Source organism: Anabrus simplex, chromosome 1 (assembly GCF_040414725.1).
Source record: "Anabrus simplex isolate iqAnaSimp1 chromosome 1, ASM4041472v1, whole genome shotgun sequence".
NCBI lineage: Eukaryota > Metazoa > Arthropoda > Insecta > Orthoptera > Tettigoniidae > Anabrus > Anabrus simplex.
In genome coordinates this window covers 1,176,589,181-1,176,606,246 of record NC_090265.1, presented here as the reverse complement: position 1 = coordinate 1,176,606,246, position 17,066 = coordinate 1,176,589,181, and the positions used below count along the sequence as shown (strand labels likewise).

Sequence of the window (17,066 nt, the reverse complement as noted above, 5' to 3'; positions counted from 1 at the left end):
CCTTGTACGGCAGACCCTCCGATGTGGGTGGGCGGCATCTGCCATGTGTAGGTAACTGCGTGTTATTGTGGTGGAGGATAGTGTTATGTGTGGTGAGTGAGTTGCAGGGATGTTGGGGACAGCACAAACACCCATCCCCCGGGCCACTGGAATTAACCATCGAAGGTTAAAATCCCCGACCCGGCTGGGAATTGAACCCGGGACCCTCTGAACCGAAGGCCAGTATGCTGACCATTCAGCCAACGAGTCGGACAATAGTAATGATGATAATGATAATAATAATAATAATAATAATAATAATAATAATAATAATAATAATAATAATAACCATATATTATTATTATTATTATTATTATTATTATTTATTTTCCACTAATTGTAGTTACAATTTAGGGATGGTGAATGGAGAAAGGGCATAGCCCCATATACACAAAAGTGCCTCCATCACCACTTAAAATTATAATATACAAATATACAATTACATTCTACATGATGTTCTTATATACAGTTAAAATATTTACATAGGCATATTTACATACAGTAATACTCACAAGACCTGTTCAACATTCAAGTCATGACGACACACACACACACACACACACACACACACACAGTCTCTCTCTCTCTCTCTCTCTCTCTCTCTCTCTAGAAACCCCACATATATTTTAGCTAGGCCGGCTCACTCATACACATTTACCGTCTCAATCACTCGGGACCCCATAACTTTCATCCAACCTCCCACTCATACTGAACTTTCTCACAGTAGATAAATTATGTTTTGTACAGAGGGTTTCGTTATATATACATCCGTTTTACGTCTTTACAGAAATTTTCTGCAGGTAGTTCTTTTATCTGCGGTGGGAGTTCATTCCACAACCGAGCAGAACGACTAAAGAAGCCACTTTGATATGATGCTGTTCTTGCAAATGGAGGGAAAAGGGACACACCTCGACCTCTTTGAGCGGAACGATAGTTCAGCTGTAAGCGGTTAAAAGGGTTTATATGAATGTTACCTGCGAGGGATTTTCTCAGGAAAGTAATATCTATTTGTTTACAGAGGGATGTTATGGAGGGCAGTGACCTGGCTGTATTTAAATGACCGTGTTGAGTAATTAGTCGTTCTGCTCGGCGTTGAACTCTCTCTAGTTTCGTCATGTTCTCCACTGTAGTAGGGTGCCAGGAAGGAAGCCCGTACAACAGTATTGGCCGTACTAATGACAGATAGGCTGTCTGAACGGCTTTCCTCCTGGCTCCCAGTAGAGATCTGCGGATGAATCCCAGGACTCTGTATGCTTTACACCTTATTTCCTCAACATGTTTATTCCATTTTAAATTGCTGCAGATGTGAATGCCAAGCAATTTTATTGAGGTACAAGGCATCAGGTTTTTACCACACAGTGAAATTTCGTGTTGTAACTGTGATCTTGCTCTAGTAAAGCGGATATATTTACATTTCTGTACATTTATACACATTCTATTTATTTTGCACCACAGAACCACGTTATCGAGATCTGACTGTAACTTATTTACGTCGTTCTCATTGCGAATGGCTCTGTAAATGATGGTGTCATCAGCGTACTGTGCCATAGAAGACGATACACAACCTGGCAGATCCAGCGTGAATATTGTGTACAGCAGCGGCCCTATCACACTACCTTGAATCACACCCGAGGTGACTGAGGTTTGTTTTGACCTGGCCCCACTGAACACAACGCTCTGCGTCCGACCTACCAGGAATGATCGAAACCATGCCTGCAGGTTGCCTTGAATGCCATACTTGTTAAGTTTTAACAACAGTCGTTGATGAGGTACCTGATCAAAGGCCTTACTCCAGTCGAGAGTTACGCAGTCCACTTGGGATATATTAGACTGGTCCAGGGAATGTTGCCACTCATCAATTACTGTTGTTAAAAGTGTAGTACAGGATTTTCCAGGGAGGAATCCATGTTGGTTGTTATTCAACAGGTTTCTCTCATTCAGAAAATCCAGCACTTGTTTAACAATTAGGCGTTCCATGCATTTACATAAGCCAGATGTAATAGAGACTGGGCGATAGTTGTCTACATTTTCCCTGTCACCATCTTTGAATACGGGAACGACATTTGCTTTCTTCCATTCTTCTGGAACAGTCCCACTGTTCATTGAAATGTTAAATATTGCACAGAGAGAAGGTGCTAATGCTTCTGCACAGCGATGGAGAATTCTGGCCGGCACGTTGTCTGGGCCGTTCGCAGCATGAGGTCTAGTTCTCCGAAGACTTGTTGCGACCTCGTTAGCAGTGAAGTACAAGCTAGTTAGGGGCAGAAAGGGAGGGGTTGACCTTGGAGTGAACATGTCTTCATCCTTGTCAGCAGTGGAGAAGTTATTTTTAAATTTACTATTGAATGTGTCTGCTATTTCTTGGGGAGAGGAAACTGATAGTCCGTTGTACTTGAAGACGGATGGAGCACTTTTGCCACTTTTGTTTCTAATGAAAGCCCATAGCTCTTTACTATTAGAACTAAGGCTGTGGATATATGAACTGTAGGCATCACGGATTAATGATTTGAGTTTGTTCCTAGCCAGTCTGTACTTCTCCCACCTACTGTCACTTGGGTTTTCCTTCCATTTCCTGTATAAACAATTTCTCTTTCGAATACCTGATGTTATCTCTTTATTGATCCATGGCGTTTTTCGCTTATTAGAGATAGAAACTTTCGGCACAACTTGATCGACACATTCAAAAAATACTTTTTTCCAGTTTTCCCAGATCTCGTTGATATTTATATCGCCGGTGAAGGACGCGAGGGGAATAGGAAGACTTTTTGATAGAAGAGAGGAAAGATCGTTCCAGTTGGTGCGGGAAAAATTATATATTGTTCTGGAGTGGAGTTTTGGGGAGGGTTTTCTGTAGCTCAAAGTTGTAATTATGGCTTGGTGATCACAAAATCCAGGTATTACGTCCAGAAACTGGACGGATGATGGAGAGTTAGTAAGGAACAGGTCTAGTGTGGAGCGGGAATTTTGAGTAATACGAGTTGCCTCGAACACTAACTGATGGAGGAAAATGTCGTAGAAGGTGGAGAGAAAACTATTAGCAAGAGGATTGTTTGGTACTGGGGCGGCATTTCTAGACCAAGTAATTTCAAGATTGAAGTCACCAGCAATATAAATTGCGTCATAATTATTCTGTACTTGTTGCACACGATCCAGAGAGGAGAGCAAGGCATCGTTCATTGTTTGTGAGGACTTCGGTGAACGATATACAGATCCGATGAGGAATTTATTACTACCGCACGTAATTTCTACCCACACGGCTTCAGCTGTCGTCTCCAACTCGGGACGTCTAGTTGGATTACACTCTGGTTTTGCGGCAATAAGAACTCCGCCTCCTGTGGTTAGAGTGCGGTCCTTACGGAACAGGATGAAAGAATCTGGTAGCACTTCTGAGTCATTAATTGTGTCTGAAAGCCATGTTTCACTGATACACACAACGGAGGGATCTAGGCTTGAGAGCGAAGCGAGAATATATTGTTTTCTACCTGGACGTAAAATGCTGCGTGCGTTAAACGCAAAGAGAGTTAGATTATTATTTACATATTTACAGTTGTAGCTATTTACAGAGTCACTGGTAACGTCACTGGTATTGGTAAAGAAAGAGTTCGTTAGTGGCGGCATTTCGCATTGCCAGCAAGTCCACGTTCTTCCTCCCTTCTTTAATTTCCTGTATTCTGAAGTAGAAATTTGTGCACATGTCCTGTGACTGCTTGACGAACAATTATTGCAGTTTACAAATAGTTGATTACGACGCCCGCTGCTTTCACATATTGTACAATGCTGAGGTCCGGGGTTCAATTCAATGTCTCCAATTAGCGCGAGAGTTAGGCACCACAGTGGCCGCCCAGCAATCGGAAGTCTGACAACTCTGCCTTCCCCATTACGACGCGGCCGCCCTACCGCCAGCAGCCCAAGGCTTTCACTGCCACACCAAGTGAGACACTTAAGAGAACATTTCTCACTTACCAAGAGTTTTTCCAGTAGATGAACCTTCTTCAAATCACCACAAGACTTATCCGAATGTACTGTTACACTTTTCGCGTACGTCACGGCACTTTTTATCAACAAAACTATGATTAATGCACGGAGAACACTTGTAACGACCAGCATGCACGCCGCCATCTTGAATTAGGTTGCTACTATTACATTGTTAGTTACTGGTAACTTGTAACAAATAATGCTTCCTGTAAAAACAGAGGTGTATTAGGGAGGGTCTTGAAAAATCTTAAACTTCAAAAAGGAGAAAAATATATAAAGAACTGAATATTTTACAATAAATAAAGTAAATTAAGTAAAATAAAAATAATTTAACAAATGATAACACCAACAGAAATTTAGGCACTGGTAATTAACCCACAAAAAATTAATTAGCACCAGAGAAAACCCAAACATTTAATTCACAAACAAATAAAATACATTGTAATAATCCTTGATTGTCATAAGTAATACACGAATAAAAGATACACTTCACCAAGACAATAAAAGTTCGACAAAAATAAGATGTCCATCTGAAGATCATGTAAACTCTCAAAGAACCAACAATAACAATGGTAGATGTTGGTGGCAAAACAAAAAAAAAAGGAAATACAAAAGAACTAAGGTGACCAAAGAAAAGAAAAATGGTAGAAATAAGCGAAGGCGAAGGAAAATCAAATCATTAGAATGCAGACCACTTCGAGTTCCACAGAGGAAGCTTGACCAGAACTGATGTTTAAGATACATGATTAAAATTTTGATAGTTCTGACCTTTAACAATCACATTACAATAGAATATTTTACATCTTGAAATGAACTATAATCATGCTTTCAGTTCCATGCAAACTACCATATAATAACTCATAATATCTTTAAATTAAAGCATAAACCCAAAATCAACTAACATTAAAGAGACTATGGTACCCTAAGAAAAATATATAACTTAAATTATCAAAACATCAAACAAGAAAATAAATTCAAGTACCAAGAGAAAACAACAATAACACAGGATGAAATACCAAAGAATGAACCATTAACACAGTCCCCAAGGAAGTACAAGATAGTACTCAAGCATAAAAATCATCTTCAGGGAAAACATTATTATTATATCGTCCCTGGAAATGCAAAGTATCGTAAGCAACAAAATATGAATTTTTTCAGGAGATGATAAAACCGATTACCGATTAGCAAGTCAAATACTTACAGTTTAGGCAGTTTCAGATTTTATTCTACTCCAGAAATGAATTTTTTACCCTATTGTCATATTAGGTTACATATTTATTCAATCATAGCGAAAAGGAACTTATGCATGTTGCTTATGATTGTTTGTGGTCGTTGTCGAATGCATTGTTTAACAAGGTGGTCCTCTTATGATAGCTTTTGTAGCACTTGCGATATTTTGGAGAGATTGGTTTGAAAGAATGTTAGGCACGGCCTCTCAGAGTGCATGCGCCAGTGCATTGAGCGGTGCAAGGTGCATAAAATGACTTCGCTAGGTTGACCAGAGTGCAGATTCCCCACTCCTCGAGTTTGAGCAATAGTGCTGTATCTCTCTTTCCCTACTCCTGTCTTGCTTGCTCCGCCTGTTTCCCCCTTCCTCACTCATTCTTCAGGGCTTGCCATCCAAGCCGAGTTGAGCCGAGCTTAGACGAGTCGCCCCGAGATAAAACACCGGTCCAAACCTAGCCGACTAGGACCGATGCACGGTGCACAGAACCTCTGCGCCTTGTTTTGCACACATGTGATTTTGGACATTTGAAAGGCCCTGATGTAAGGCATGAGAATACTAAGAGATTTTCTCAAATGATTGTAACATATTAAGAAATGTAGATGAAATACAATAGGAAAATTGATTTACTATATTACAATAAGAAAATCAAAGTGGAAATTACACTGATTACAGTACAATATTTAGAAAAGAACCTTTTCATCAGTCCTCCTCATCTGTTTGTGGTAATAGATCACTGTGTTTAGAGTCAAAAGTAAGGTTTAGATATTTGTCTTGTGTTGCCTGCTAATCTCTTTGTTGAATATCACCCATCAGTCATCAGAAATACACTCAATTTCTGCACCAACTCACTCACAAATTAATTAACAAGATAACTACTGTCATGTCATGGCATTTTGGCTCCAGAGAGGCCTGGTGCATGTTTTTTGCCATAACAGGCGACCTTGATTAAAACCCTACTATTATTTCTAATCTTCTTCCAGTTGAGGCCTGACTCTTCTACAATATTTCTCAAACTGTTACATCATCATTGGAAACTAATCCTTTCTCTTGACACAGGTTGTAATTCAGATATTGATGGAGTTGTTTTCTAATGTAAAATTCATGGATTGTGCATCAAAATCTTAAAAATTCGTTACACGCTTTTTCCCTTTCTGTGTTATTCCTGGTGTACCAAGTGAAGTTTCTTCAGTCTCATGCTCTCTGTGTACTGGTTTTTTTTTTTCCCTACTTGTTTAACAACACACTTACAAATTGAAGGTTTTTGGCAACAGAGGAATAGGAAAGGCTAGGATTGGGAAGGTAGCTGTGGCCTTAATTAAGGTACAGACCCATCCTTTGCCTGGTGTAAAAACGGAAGACCACAGAAAACCACGTTCAGGGTTGCTGACGGTGGGACTCGAACCCACTACCTACCGAATGCAAGCTCACAGCTGTGCGACTGTAACTGCATGGCCAACTTGCTCAGTTAAAATTCTCCTGACTGTCCTCTATAACACTTTGTTGCAACTGCTATTTTTTGTTGTACTTTTAACAACTCCCTTCTATACTGTTCTTGTATTTTATTCTTTCTGCTCTTGGCTTCCTTATTCATAAAACTATGAACACTGAACAATCTCTCATGTTTGTCCTCTTGTAGCAAATTTCAGTTTAGAAATTTCAGCGGCATAATTCACTTATGCAAGAACGGTAGGAATATGTACTGACAATGAACTGGTTTGTTTAGCTACTGACCGTACTTGCACAGTCAAGTCTGTCCCAAGAAGCAGCCCCTTCTCTTCCCTTCCCGCCCCTCTTTTGCATTCCACTAGTATACTAGCTGTCAGTCAACATACGAAAGGTCTGCCAGCAGGCCTTGCCTCATGTTTCAAGTGCTAAATGGATTTGAGGCAGTTATAAAATGTGTACTACAGCAAAGATTGACAACAGTCACGAACAATGAAATTGACATATCTGACATTCCCTCCAGAATTAAAACTTATCGCTTATGATAATCTGTTACAGGTCATTATCCTCATGGTTAATCTGTATTGAATACTGTTATTAGCAACAATTATAATAGGAAATTATTTATTCACTATTGTTCAAGGTCATCATTTTAAGATTAAGTTAAGGCTGAGGAAGCTCATTAAGTGAGCGAAACATGTCCCATAAAGAGATATAATTGTATGAAACTGTAACCACCTAAAGGTGGATAGTATTGAATAGATGGACAATAAATCATTTCCTATTATAATTGTTGTTAATACGATAATCTGTATGCAAATTACATGATTCTAACTCAGGTGCTTAAGATGTAATGGCTGGTGCTTATGATAACCTGGTGTTCTGTATATTCTGATGGTGGTTATGATAATTTCTTTTTTTACATTGTTTTTTCCTCTAGATTCATTTGACACTTATAATACTTCGCCAGCATGTACAGTGGAGTCCGATTGATGTATAAACATCGTAAGCTCAATTTTGACAAAAATGTTGGTTACGATACTTTGTTTCCAGGGATGACATGCTAATAGTGAGAAAATACTAAAGTTGATAACAAAATTTAGGCTTCACTCAGCAATTACTGAGGCATTAAGCAGAGATCTAATGAAACCATTGCAATCAAAATCCAGTGATATTTAGGCTTGTATAATTAAAAATAATTTTAATTTACAATTTGATAAAGAAATCCATTGAATTTAATAGTTTCTTGATATTTTACTCATTTTGAATCGACACGTGCTTGGAAGTTAAATTTAAAGAAGATACATTTCCAACATTTTGAAAATTGTAGATCATAAAAGAAGGTTTACATCTTGCAGATATAGTTCCAAAACTGTTGAATTCCACTGGTCATGCATGTTTTCTATATGAGTGGTAAACAAGGCCTCATGTTGTTTTACTTATCTCTGCTTGCTTCCAAGTACTAACATGAACATGCACACAAGAAGAAAACAAAAAGGTTTTAAGAACAAACTAATCAGAATGAAAATTCATTTTTTCTCCACTCTTACAGAGGCTTATGCCTCTAAAACGAGTTGAGACAACCCATTGTCAGGCTGCATGATTTAGCTTGCATCCCCCACGGAAGTTGAGCAGAGTTACAATTTACAGAGTTACAAGATGCCCAAAATAATGGGTGAAACATGTACCTGACCAAATAAGTCTACATAAAATCATGTAGATAATAACCACATTAAACGTGGAAAGTATTGAATAGGTGGTTTTTTATTAAATTATCCTTGATATCTATGCCTAAAGTTGAGCAGAGACCAACTCCTTGCTCCCTTCACAGTCAAGTCCCAGACTGCATCATAGGAAAAGAAAACAGCATTTTCCACTGGCCAAAAGGTGCACTAATAAAATCATTTCAAAATTGTGGCCAACAATGCGATGACAGTTCAACTGTTCCAGGGGCATTATTGCATCACAAGATTTACAAGCAGAGCATACACTTGGTGCTTCTTAGTACATCCTGCAGACAGTCTCAAATAATAATAAATCACTGTATCATTATGCACCTCCCTATACCCCCCCTCCTGACTTTTAATAATTATTTCTGAGTATTTATGGATTTATTTCAGATTTATTCAAAGATTTTGGTTTTGAAAGGTTATTTATTGCCATGTGATATTATTAATTTTCCTTTTGCATTTAAAGGAAAATGTTTCTAAAAGAACTAAATATATTTCAGTGTCTTTCTCGTTGTGAACAAGAAAGCAACTTCACTTGTCGCGGTTCTACATTTATCCCATCAGGTGCCAGTGGGCAGCCTACAATGTGTGTTCTGCATGGCGATGACACTTCCAGTGTTGGTCCGCGAGCTATTCAGTCTCTTCAAGGAGCTACCTACTGGGAGAAAGTCCCTTGTCTCAACTGTACGTAGATATGTGCATTATTATGATTTCCTTAGAGTGAACTAATATGATATATATATCTGTTGTTACTTGTATCATCAGCCCTTAGACTGGTTTGATGTAGCATTCCATGAAACCCTTTCATGTGCTAACATCTTCATAACTACTGCATCCTACAAATATACTAATCTGTTTGCAGTGTCTGTCAGTTTAGTCTTCAGCTTGAAGACTGGTTGGATCTGAAATTTTACCATCAAAGGTTATGTGATTATAGAGAAACCCAGAAGTAGATGGCAGTGCCATAATTATATATATAAGGCATGATAAGGAGTGAGGTAGTTTTCCTTTACTTTCTTCAATGGGCCAGAAGTGACAGCGCAGCACAACTGGCCCTGTCATACGATAACAGTTATGCCTCATATATATTACAGTAGAATTCATATATGAGTGATATGCCTTTATTTTTCAGTGAGGTCCACCTTTTCAATACCGACTGGTACTGTATGACATTAATTTAACTTAAAGGAATATACAGTTATTTAATGAGTAGGACATGTTTTGTCCTCTCTTTTAGGACATCTTCAGCTACAACATAACATTAGAATAAAAATACAACATTTTAAAAAGGGTTAAAAATGATCATTGAAAGTACTGTACATAACTAACTAACATTGTTGTGCTTGAAGTCTTAAAAATCTCAACATAAAGACAATGCAGCACTCAACTTGAAAACTTACCCCACAATGATTATAGCTAGTTCAATCCACGGAAAGTGTAATTGAATGAAATTTGTGCAGGTACTGTTTACCATTCAGTCTTTACAATTCATTTTTCAGTAAAATGTTCACCCCATATAATGACTGGCAAAAATAGAAAGTAATGCAGTGAGTCATACGTAATTTATGCGAGCTGCCCCACCCTCAAAACCTGCTACCTGGGAGCAGTGTAATTCTCCTGGGCAAGGAGGTTGTGACACAGATCTTAAGATCCCTCTGCGGAGCACCCAGGGACGAGTGGATAACAAGTGTGGGGTTATGATGGTCACCAGAAGCATTGTTATGTATTACAGATTGTTCAAAAAGTGCTTCTGCATGTCATACCACTAGGCCAGTGTAAGTACAGAAATAAAATAACAAAACTTATTTCATGATTTATGTGTCCACTATGAGAAATAAATTTCTGCACATGTCAAGTTTTACAGAATGTTGAATACCAAGTGTCGAGTTCCTGGGACTCTACTGTGTATGTATAATTAAGAATGATTGTTCAGTATTATTTATGTATGTAGAGTATGCATTTTTAATAAATGCACATTCACCATTACTATGGATAAAGAAAAGCCAGTTAGGCCTACCAATTAGGTATATTTTCTAAATGAATTTCAAAATTGATCTCATTTTACATAAGCTACTTCAGTACAGATTCTAGGTCTCACACCTGAATGACATCTTTTGCATACGAGTTAACTGTGTCAATTTGATGATTCATTTCTGGATGTAATATAAGATTTCTAAAATTATTCTTTGAATTTTACATCTAACACTATGTTTTTTATTTCAGTATTAGTCACATGTTCTTCTGACCTTATGAAGGTGACTGTCCATACGGATACTGCGTTCAATGGGAGAATATATGTTCGTGGAAAATCAGAGCAGTGTAATTCTCCTGGGCGAGGAGGTCGTGACACAGATCTTAAGATCCCTCTGCGGAGCACCCAAGGACGAGTGGACAACAAGTGTGGGGTTATGATAGTTCGTTCAATTGGAGACCAAAATAGGTAATGAGACAAAGACATGTGCTGAAGTGGATGTTTCATTTTATATAGTCTTTAATAGTCTTGTACAGTATACTTATATAGTTTATATAGTCTTTATACAAAATGAAGGTATACCCTTGAAGAGTAGACTTTTCACACTCATCCTCTTGACTTGGGAAACTCGAGAAGTACCTGGCAACTTGAAGAATGCTACCATCATCACTATCTTCAAGAAAGGCAATCGTAGTGTATGTGGGAACTTCTGTGGTATATCGCTTTTGTCAATTGCAGGTAAAATTCTTGCAAAAATTCTATTAAACCAGCTCCAAGTTATCTCAGAGAGGATTTTGCCTGATTTTCAATGTGGTTTCTGAACCTTCAGAGGCACAACTGATATGATCTTCTGTGCTAGACAACTACAGGAAAAATGCAGAGAGCAACAGCAGCCCCTGTATTTAGTTTTCTATGATCTGGAAAAATCCTTTGATTCAGTACCAAGATCTGCTACGTGGAAAGTATTGAGACATTTTCAATGTCCTGAACATCATGTGGAATTGGTTCAAGCTCTTCATGATGGCATGTCTGGACAGGTTCTTCATGGTAACTCAGTATCAGATTCGTTCCCAATCACTCATGGATTGAAACAAGGCTGTGTGCTTGCTCCTACACTCTTTGCACTGTATGTGGCTGCCATGCTGCATGAATCATCTGCAAACAAGTTAGGTATGGAGATTAAATTTTGTTTTGATGGAGGATTTTTCAGTCTGGCAAGACTTCATTAACAAAGACGTAATCTGGTTACCCAGGTGACAGAACTGCAGTATGCCAATGACACCACATCTCCTGCTCTAATACCCGCAGAACTACAACAGTCAGTCAACTGCTTTCAAACTGCATGTGGCCGCTTTGGTCTTGCCATTAATGCAAAAAAAGAATGAAGGTACTTTCACAACCTGCCCCAGGATTATCTCTTCCTGAGTAGAATCTCCATCTTAGACACAACACTGGAACAGATGGATCACTTTTCATATCTTGGAAGCATCATATCTAAACGGTGTACCTGCGAACAAGACGTTGATAAAAGAATTGGGGCTGCTCACACACCATTCGGATGGTTAATGCACGGAGTCTTCATGAATAACGACCTAAAACTGCATACCAAACTCATGGTGTACAAAGTAGTTGTCATTTCCATGTTGCTGTATGGCTGTGAAACTTGGACACTCTATCACCATGATATAAAAAAGCTTGAGCGCTTCCACCAACAGAAAATGAGATACATCTTGAATATTAAGTGGAAGGACTACATGACCAACATGGTGTTCTTGACAAAGCACAGCTAAATAGCATTGAGGCAACAATCATCGCTCATCAACTGAGATAGTTTGGCCATGTTCACCGCATGGGTGATACCAGGCTTCCCCGCCAAATTCTTTATGGTGTACTTTGCTCCAGCATTAGACCTCATGGAGCCCCTCTTAAGTGTTTAAAGGACCTGCTGAAACAGATCATGAAGACAACTGGTATAAATATACAGACATGGGAAGAATGTGCTGTGGACCGTTAACTGTGGCGGAACACTACATCCACCACTGTCAACTTGTTTGAAAGAGAATGCAACAGACATCAAGAGGCCAAGCGACAAGCAAGAAAACTCCATCAGTTACAACCCTGCCCTCCTGCATCCATTCAGTGTGATTTGTGTGGGCGAATGTTTGATGTCAGGATTGGTCTGTTTAGTCATCGCAAACACATCCATAAACTGAGTTGAACTGGTCAATGTATGCAGTAAGAAGTTATATATACTCAGATTGAGTTACAGCCGATGATAGTGTTTGTGATTTTATCTTTACAGTGATATACTACCCTTTCTTGATATTTTCTTTCCTCAGCGCTTGATCATATTCTGTAGTTTATATCAGTGGGAAACCTGGACCAAAGGTATTAATAGCTCTGAGTAAATTTAGAAAAGAATAAGGAACTGATTTTTATAATTTAACATTCAGAAATAAATTGCAGATGGACTGAGATTAAGATAACTATTGGCAGATTTATCAGCAAGGATGGAAAAATAAATTTTGTAAGAAAGTTTTAAGCGAGTAAAAGATATAAAAGAACTATTGACTGCCAACTGGAGAAATAAAGAAAAAGTTGAACTTTGTAGAGTAAGAGTAAATATTAACAGTCCTGACAGTATCCAGTAATCAGGAGATAGTGGGTTCGAGCCCCACTGTCAGCAGCCCTGAAGATGGTTTTCCGTGGTTTCCCATTTTGAACCTTAATTAAGGCCATGGTCACTTCCTAGGCCTTTCCTATCCTGTTATCACCATAAGACCTACCTGTGTTGGTGCTACGTAAAACAAATAGCAAAAAAAGAAAGGTGTATTCCGCAGAGGTGTGCCTGAGCTGGAGTTTATGTACGATAGGGTGGCCAGTTCCTTTCCACTCCTCCATTCCCTTACCCACCACCAACAGCACAAGGCAACCCATCCAAATCTTGACCACACCCAATGTTGCTTAACTTCAGAGATCTCATGGGATCCGGTGTTTCAACACTGCTACAGCCATTGGCTGTACAGAAATAAGGAGTGAACAAAAGACCTAGTTATAAGTTAATGAAGAGGATATGGAAGAAGCACATTGAGATTTATAAGGATACAAAGTCTTGTATGATAGAGGTTGTTGATGAAAAGGATGGGAAAAGAATCACACAAGGAACAGAATCTATTTAGGGAGGAGTGGGAAGTGTAGAAATAGTGTAAATGGATGTAATGCCTTACTGTATTTTTATTCTATCTTTTGGTAAACAGATGTTTTTATAATGGTTGGTGCATGAAGCAGACTAGATTAAAATTAAAAATTAAGATATTACACATTACTTAAATTCACATCTCCATGTAAAATTTTGGTTTACAATGAAGAAGAGAATTTCTTTTCCTCAACTGCTACTTTTCTGTAGTTGAAAGATGAGAGTTTTATTATTGGGAAATGGCCGATATGATCTATTACTAGCAAGCAAATGAAAGCAACCTACGGGCACATAATCTATATACTGACAAATATCCAATATGCTGTTCACCATCTGTCAAGTTGTTTAGTACCCTGTTTTAGTGCCTTTCAGAAATGGGACCCTTTGCTCCACAAACAAATGATCAAACAATTTGCACACCAGATATGGAGAAACAGGTATCAGAATTTATGGAGGACAATCCTGGAATGAGTGTCCAAAGAACCGCCGCAACTAAAGGCATTGCTAAAAATGTTGTCTGGACAGTCTACCACAGCAGTTGCTCTATCCGTACCATGTCCAAGCTCTGCTGCCATACGATTGTCCCACCAGATTGCACTTCTGCCAGCGGTTTCTCCAAACATATACCTATGATCTGCATTTCACAGCAAAGGTTTTATTGACAGATGATGTGGGTTTCATGAGAGATGGTATCATAAATTTTCATAATACCCATGTATAGGCCAATGCAAATCCAAATGCAGTGGGAAGAAAGACAACACCAGCACAAATTTAGTTTCAACATATGGGCAAAGCATTCATGGGGACAGATTGATGGGTCCTTACATTTTACACAAAAGAATGAATGGTCCTACCCTCCTTCGGGACCAATTACTATGTTGCTGGAGAATGTGTCACTATAGGAATGACTGAAATGTGGTATATGCATGATGGGGTACTGGCCCATTTTCATCATAGGGTTAGGTGATGCCTAACATGGGTCTTTCTTGTGTAATGGATTGGCCAGGGAGGGCCAATACCTTGGCCTGCCTATTCCCCTGGTCTTAACCCTTCAGAGTTTTAGTTTTGGGAATATGCACAGACCATGGTGTATGCTGTCCCATAAATGATATGGATACACTATGAGAATATGTGTTCACTGCCTGTGATGCAGTTCAGCAACAGCCAGGGGTGTTTCAATGAATGCGTGATTCCATGCTATGTAGCGTGGAAGGCTGTGCTGCAATGGATAGTGGTCACATTGAGCACATGTTGTGAAAAGTATTTCAAAGACATGGTGATCATTGATGATAGTGGCAGCGGACCATAACTCCGAAAATACTGAGTTTGCAACCAATGTTTATTATTACAAGATATTTATTACATTATTTATTACAGGACCTTTCTTCCTTCGTTTGTTGCGTGCTGCCTCCTCTGTAAATATTAGAACCATTTCAAGGACTCCTTGTGTGACCTTGTCAGATGGTAGATTGCTGGCCTTCGGAGCCAAAATTGGTAGTTCAATCCTAGATTAGTCTGTTGGTATTTGAAGGTGCTTAAATATAACAGTCATGTGTTGGTATATTTACAGGCACATAGAAGAACTCCAGCAAGATAAAATTCTGGCACTTTGGAATTTCTGAAAACCATAAAATTCAATCAATCAATCAATCAATCAATCAATCAATCAATCAATCAATCAATCAATCAATCAATCAATCAATCAATCAATCAATCTAACTATGTTTTCCCAGCCCAAAGTTTGCAACATTTTTATAACACTGCTAGTTAGTGGGATGTAAAACCAATAACAGTGTTATTATATCTAGATAGAGAGAGAACTATATGAAGGATGACATAGATGCAGAGATGTAGCAAAATAAAACCACTGCTATCATTGACTATAAATATACTGTATATATTTTTACTTAATACAAATACAGTATAACAAAATATTAAAAAATATGTACAATAATTTGTAACCCTTTAAAACCAGTGTAGCCGTTTAACCATTTGGTTCTGCAAAAAACAAAATAATAATAATAATAATAATAATAATAATAATAATAATAATAATAATAATAATAATAATAATAATAATAATAATAATCCATTGGTGAATTTCAGATTGATCATGTAGCTATCTCGTATCAGCTACAGAAAGAGGTACATGATGTACAAGTGAGAAGAGGAGCAAACATCGACTCTGATCACTATCTCACAAGAGTTAAAGTAAAATTTACTCCAAGAAAATACCACCCCAAGAAAATCCAACAACAGAAATTTGACATAAAAAGGATTCCTGTTACAGATCTAAAAGAAGCATGGGAAAATCAGCCAGTGAAAACATGGGAAGGATTCCACACCAAAATCATACAGAAGGCACGAGAAATGGTACCCTTAAAAAGGAATACAAAACACCCCTGGTGGAACTCAACATGCAACCAAGCCCTAGAGATAAGAAAATCTGCGTTTCAGAAATACAACAGTAGAAAATCCCAGAAAACTCAACGAGAATTTTATGAGAGCAGAAAACAAGTATCCAAAACCATCAGGCAAGAGAAAAGAAAGCACCTGAAAGAACAACTGGAGTCAATTGAAGAAAACTTTAGAAACCACAACACAAGGGATTTCTACAGAACATTCACAGAAAAAATCCAAGGATACATTCCACAGAACTTATGTTTCAGGAAACAAGACGGAAAATTGGCACTTACTAATAAAGAAAACTGCCAAGAACTTGCACGGTACTTCTCAGAACTTCTTAACTGCCCCGAACTCACTGAAAGATTTCTTGAAGAAGCATCCAGTTTCACTCACCCAGAATCACCTCCACCAAACCAGGAAGAAATTCAGAGCCATATTAAATGACTAAAGAACAACAGAACCTCAGGAAGAGACAGTATTGTTGCAGAATTCCTTAAGAATCTTGGTCCAAATTCACTCAAAGAACTTACAGAAATCATACAGAAAATCTGGAAAAATGAAAAACTCCCAGAAGACTGGAAATGTGCCTTAATTCACCCACTTCACAAAAAAGGAGACAAAACTGATGTGAACAACTATAGGGGAATCTCCCTCCTTGAAGTTGGCTACAAAATTTTCTCTGCATGCCTGTTGAAAAGAATACAAGAACAACTAGAGCATAAGATTGGTGAATATCAAGCTGAGTTCCGCCCTCACAGATCATGCACTGAACAGATCTTCAACCTCAAAACCGCTCTAAAATTCAGGGCCCTCAGAAACCTTCCAATCATCTGTACCTTCGTAGATTTCAAGAAGGCTTATGATTCAATTGATCATCAATCTCTGTTCAACATCCTGAAAGAACAGGGACTAGACTCCAAAACGCTAAACTTGACCAAACAGACCCTCACTGACATGAAGTCAAGAGTAAAATTCATGGGAGAAATCTCAGACGAATTCCTGATAAAAACTGGTGTCCGGCAAGGAGATGGACTGTCACCCCTCCTCTTCAACCATGTCCTAGATAAGGTGATGAGG

General features: G+C 38.4%; 1 protein-coding gene across 1 annotated transcript in view; it reads left to right on the top strand.

The window, feature by feature from the left end:
- The window catches only part of LOC136858163 (uncharacterized), a 159,135-nt gene that overhangs the window by 67,759 nt on the left and 74,310 nt on the right, over nt 1–17,066 (top strand). Inside the window, exons 8-9 of the mRNA XM_068225437.1 lie at nt 8,916–9,099; nt 10,639–10,855. Coding sequence (XP_068081538.1) covers nt 8,916–9,099; nt 10,639–10,855 — 401 coding nt within the window. The remainder of the gene's footprint in view (nt 1–8,915; nt 9,100–10,638; nt 10,856–17,066) is intronic.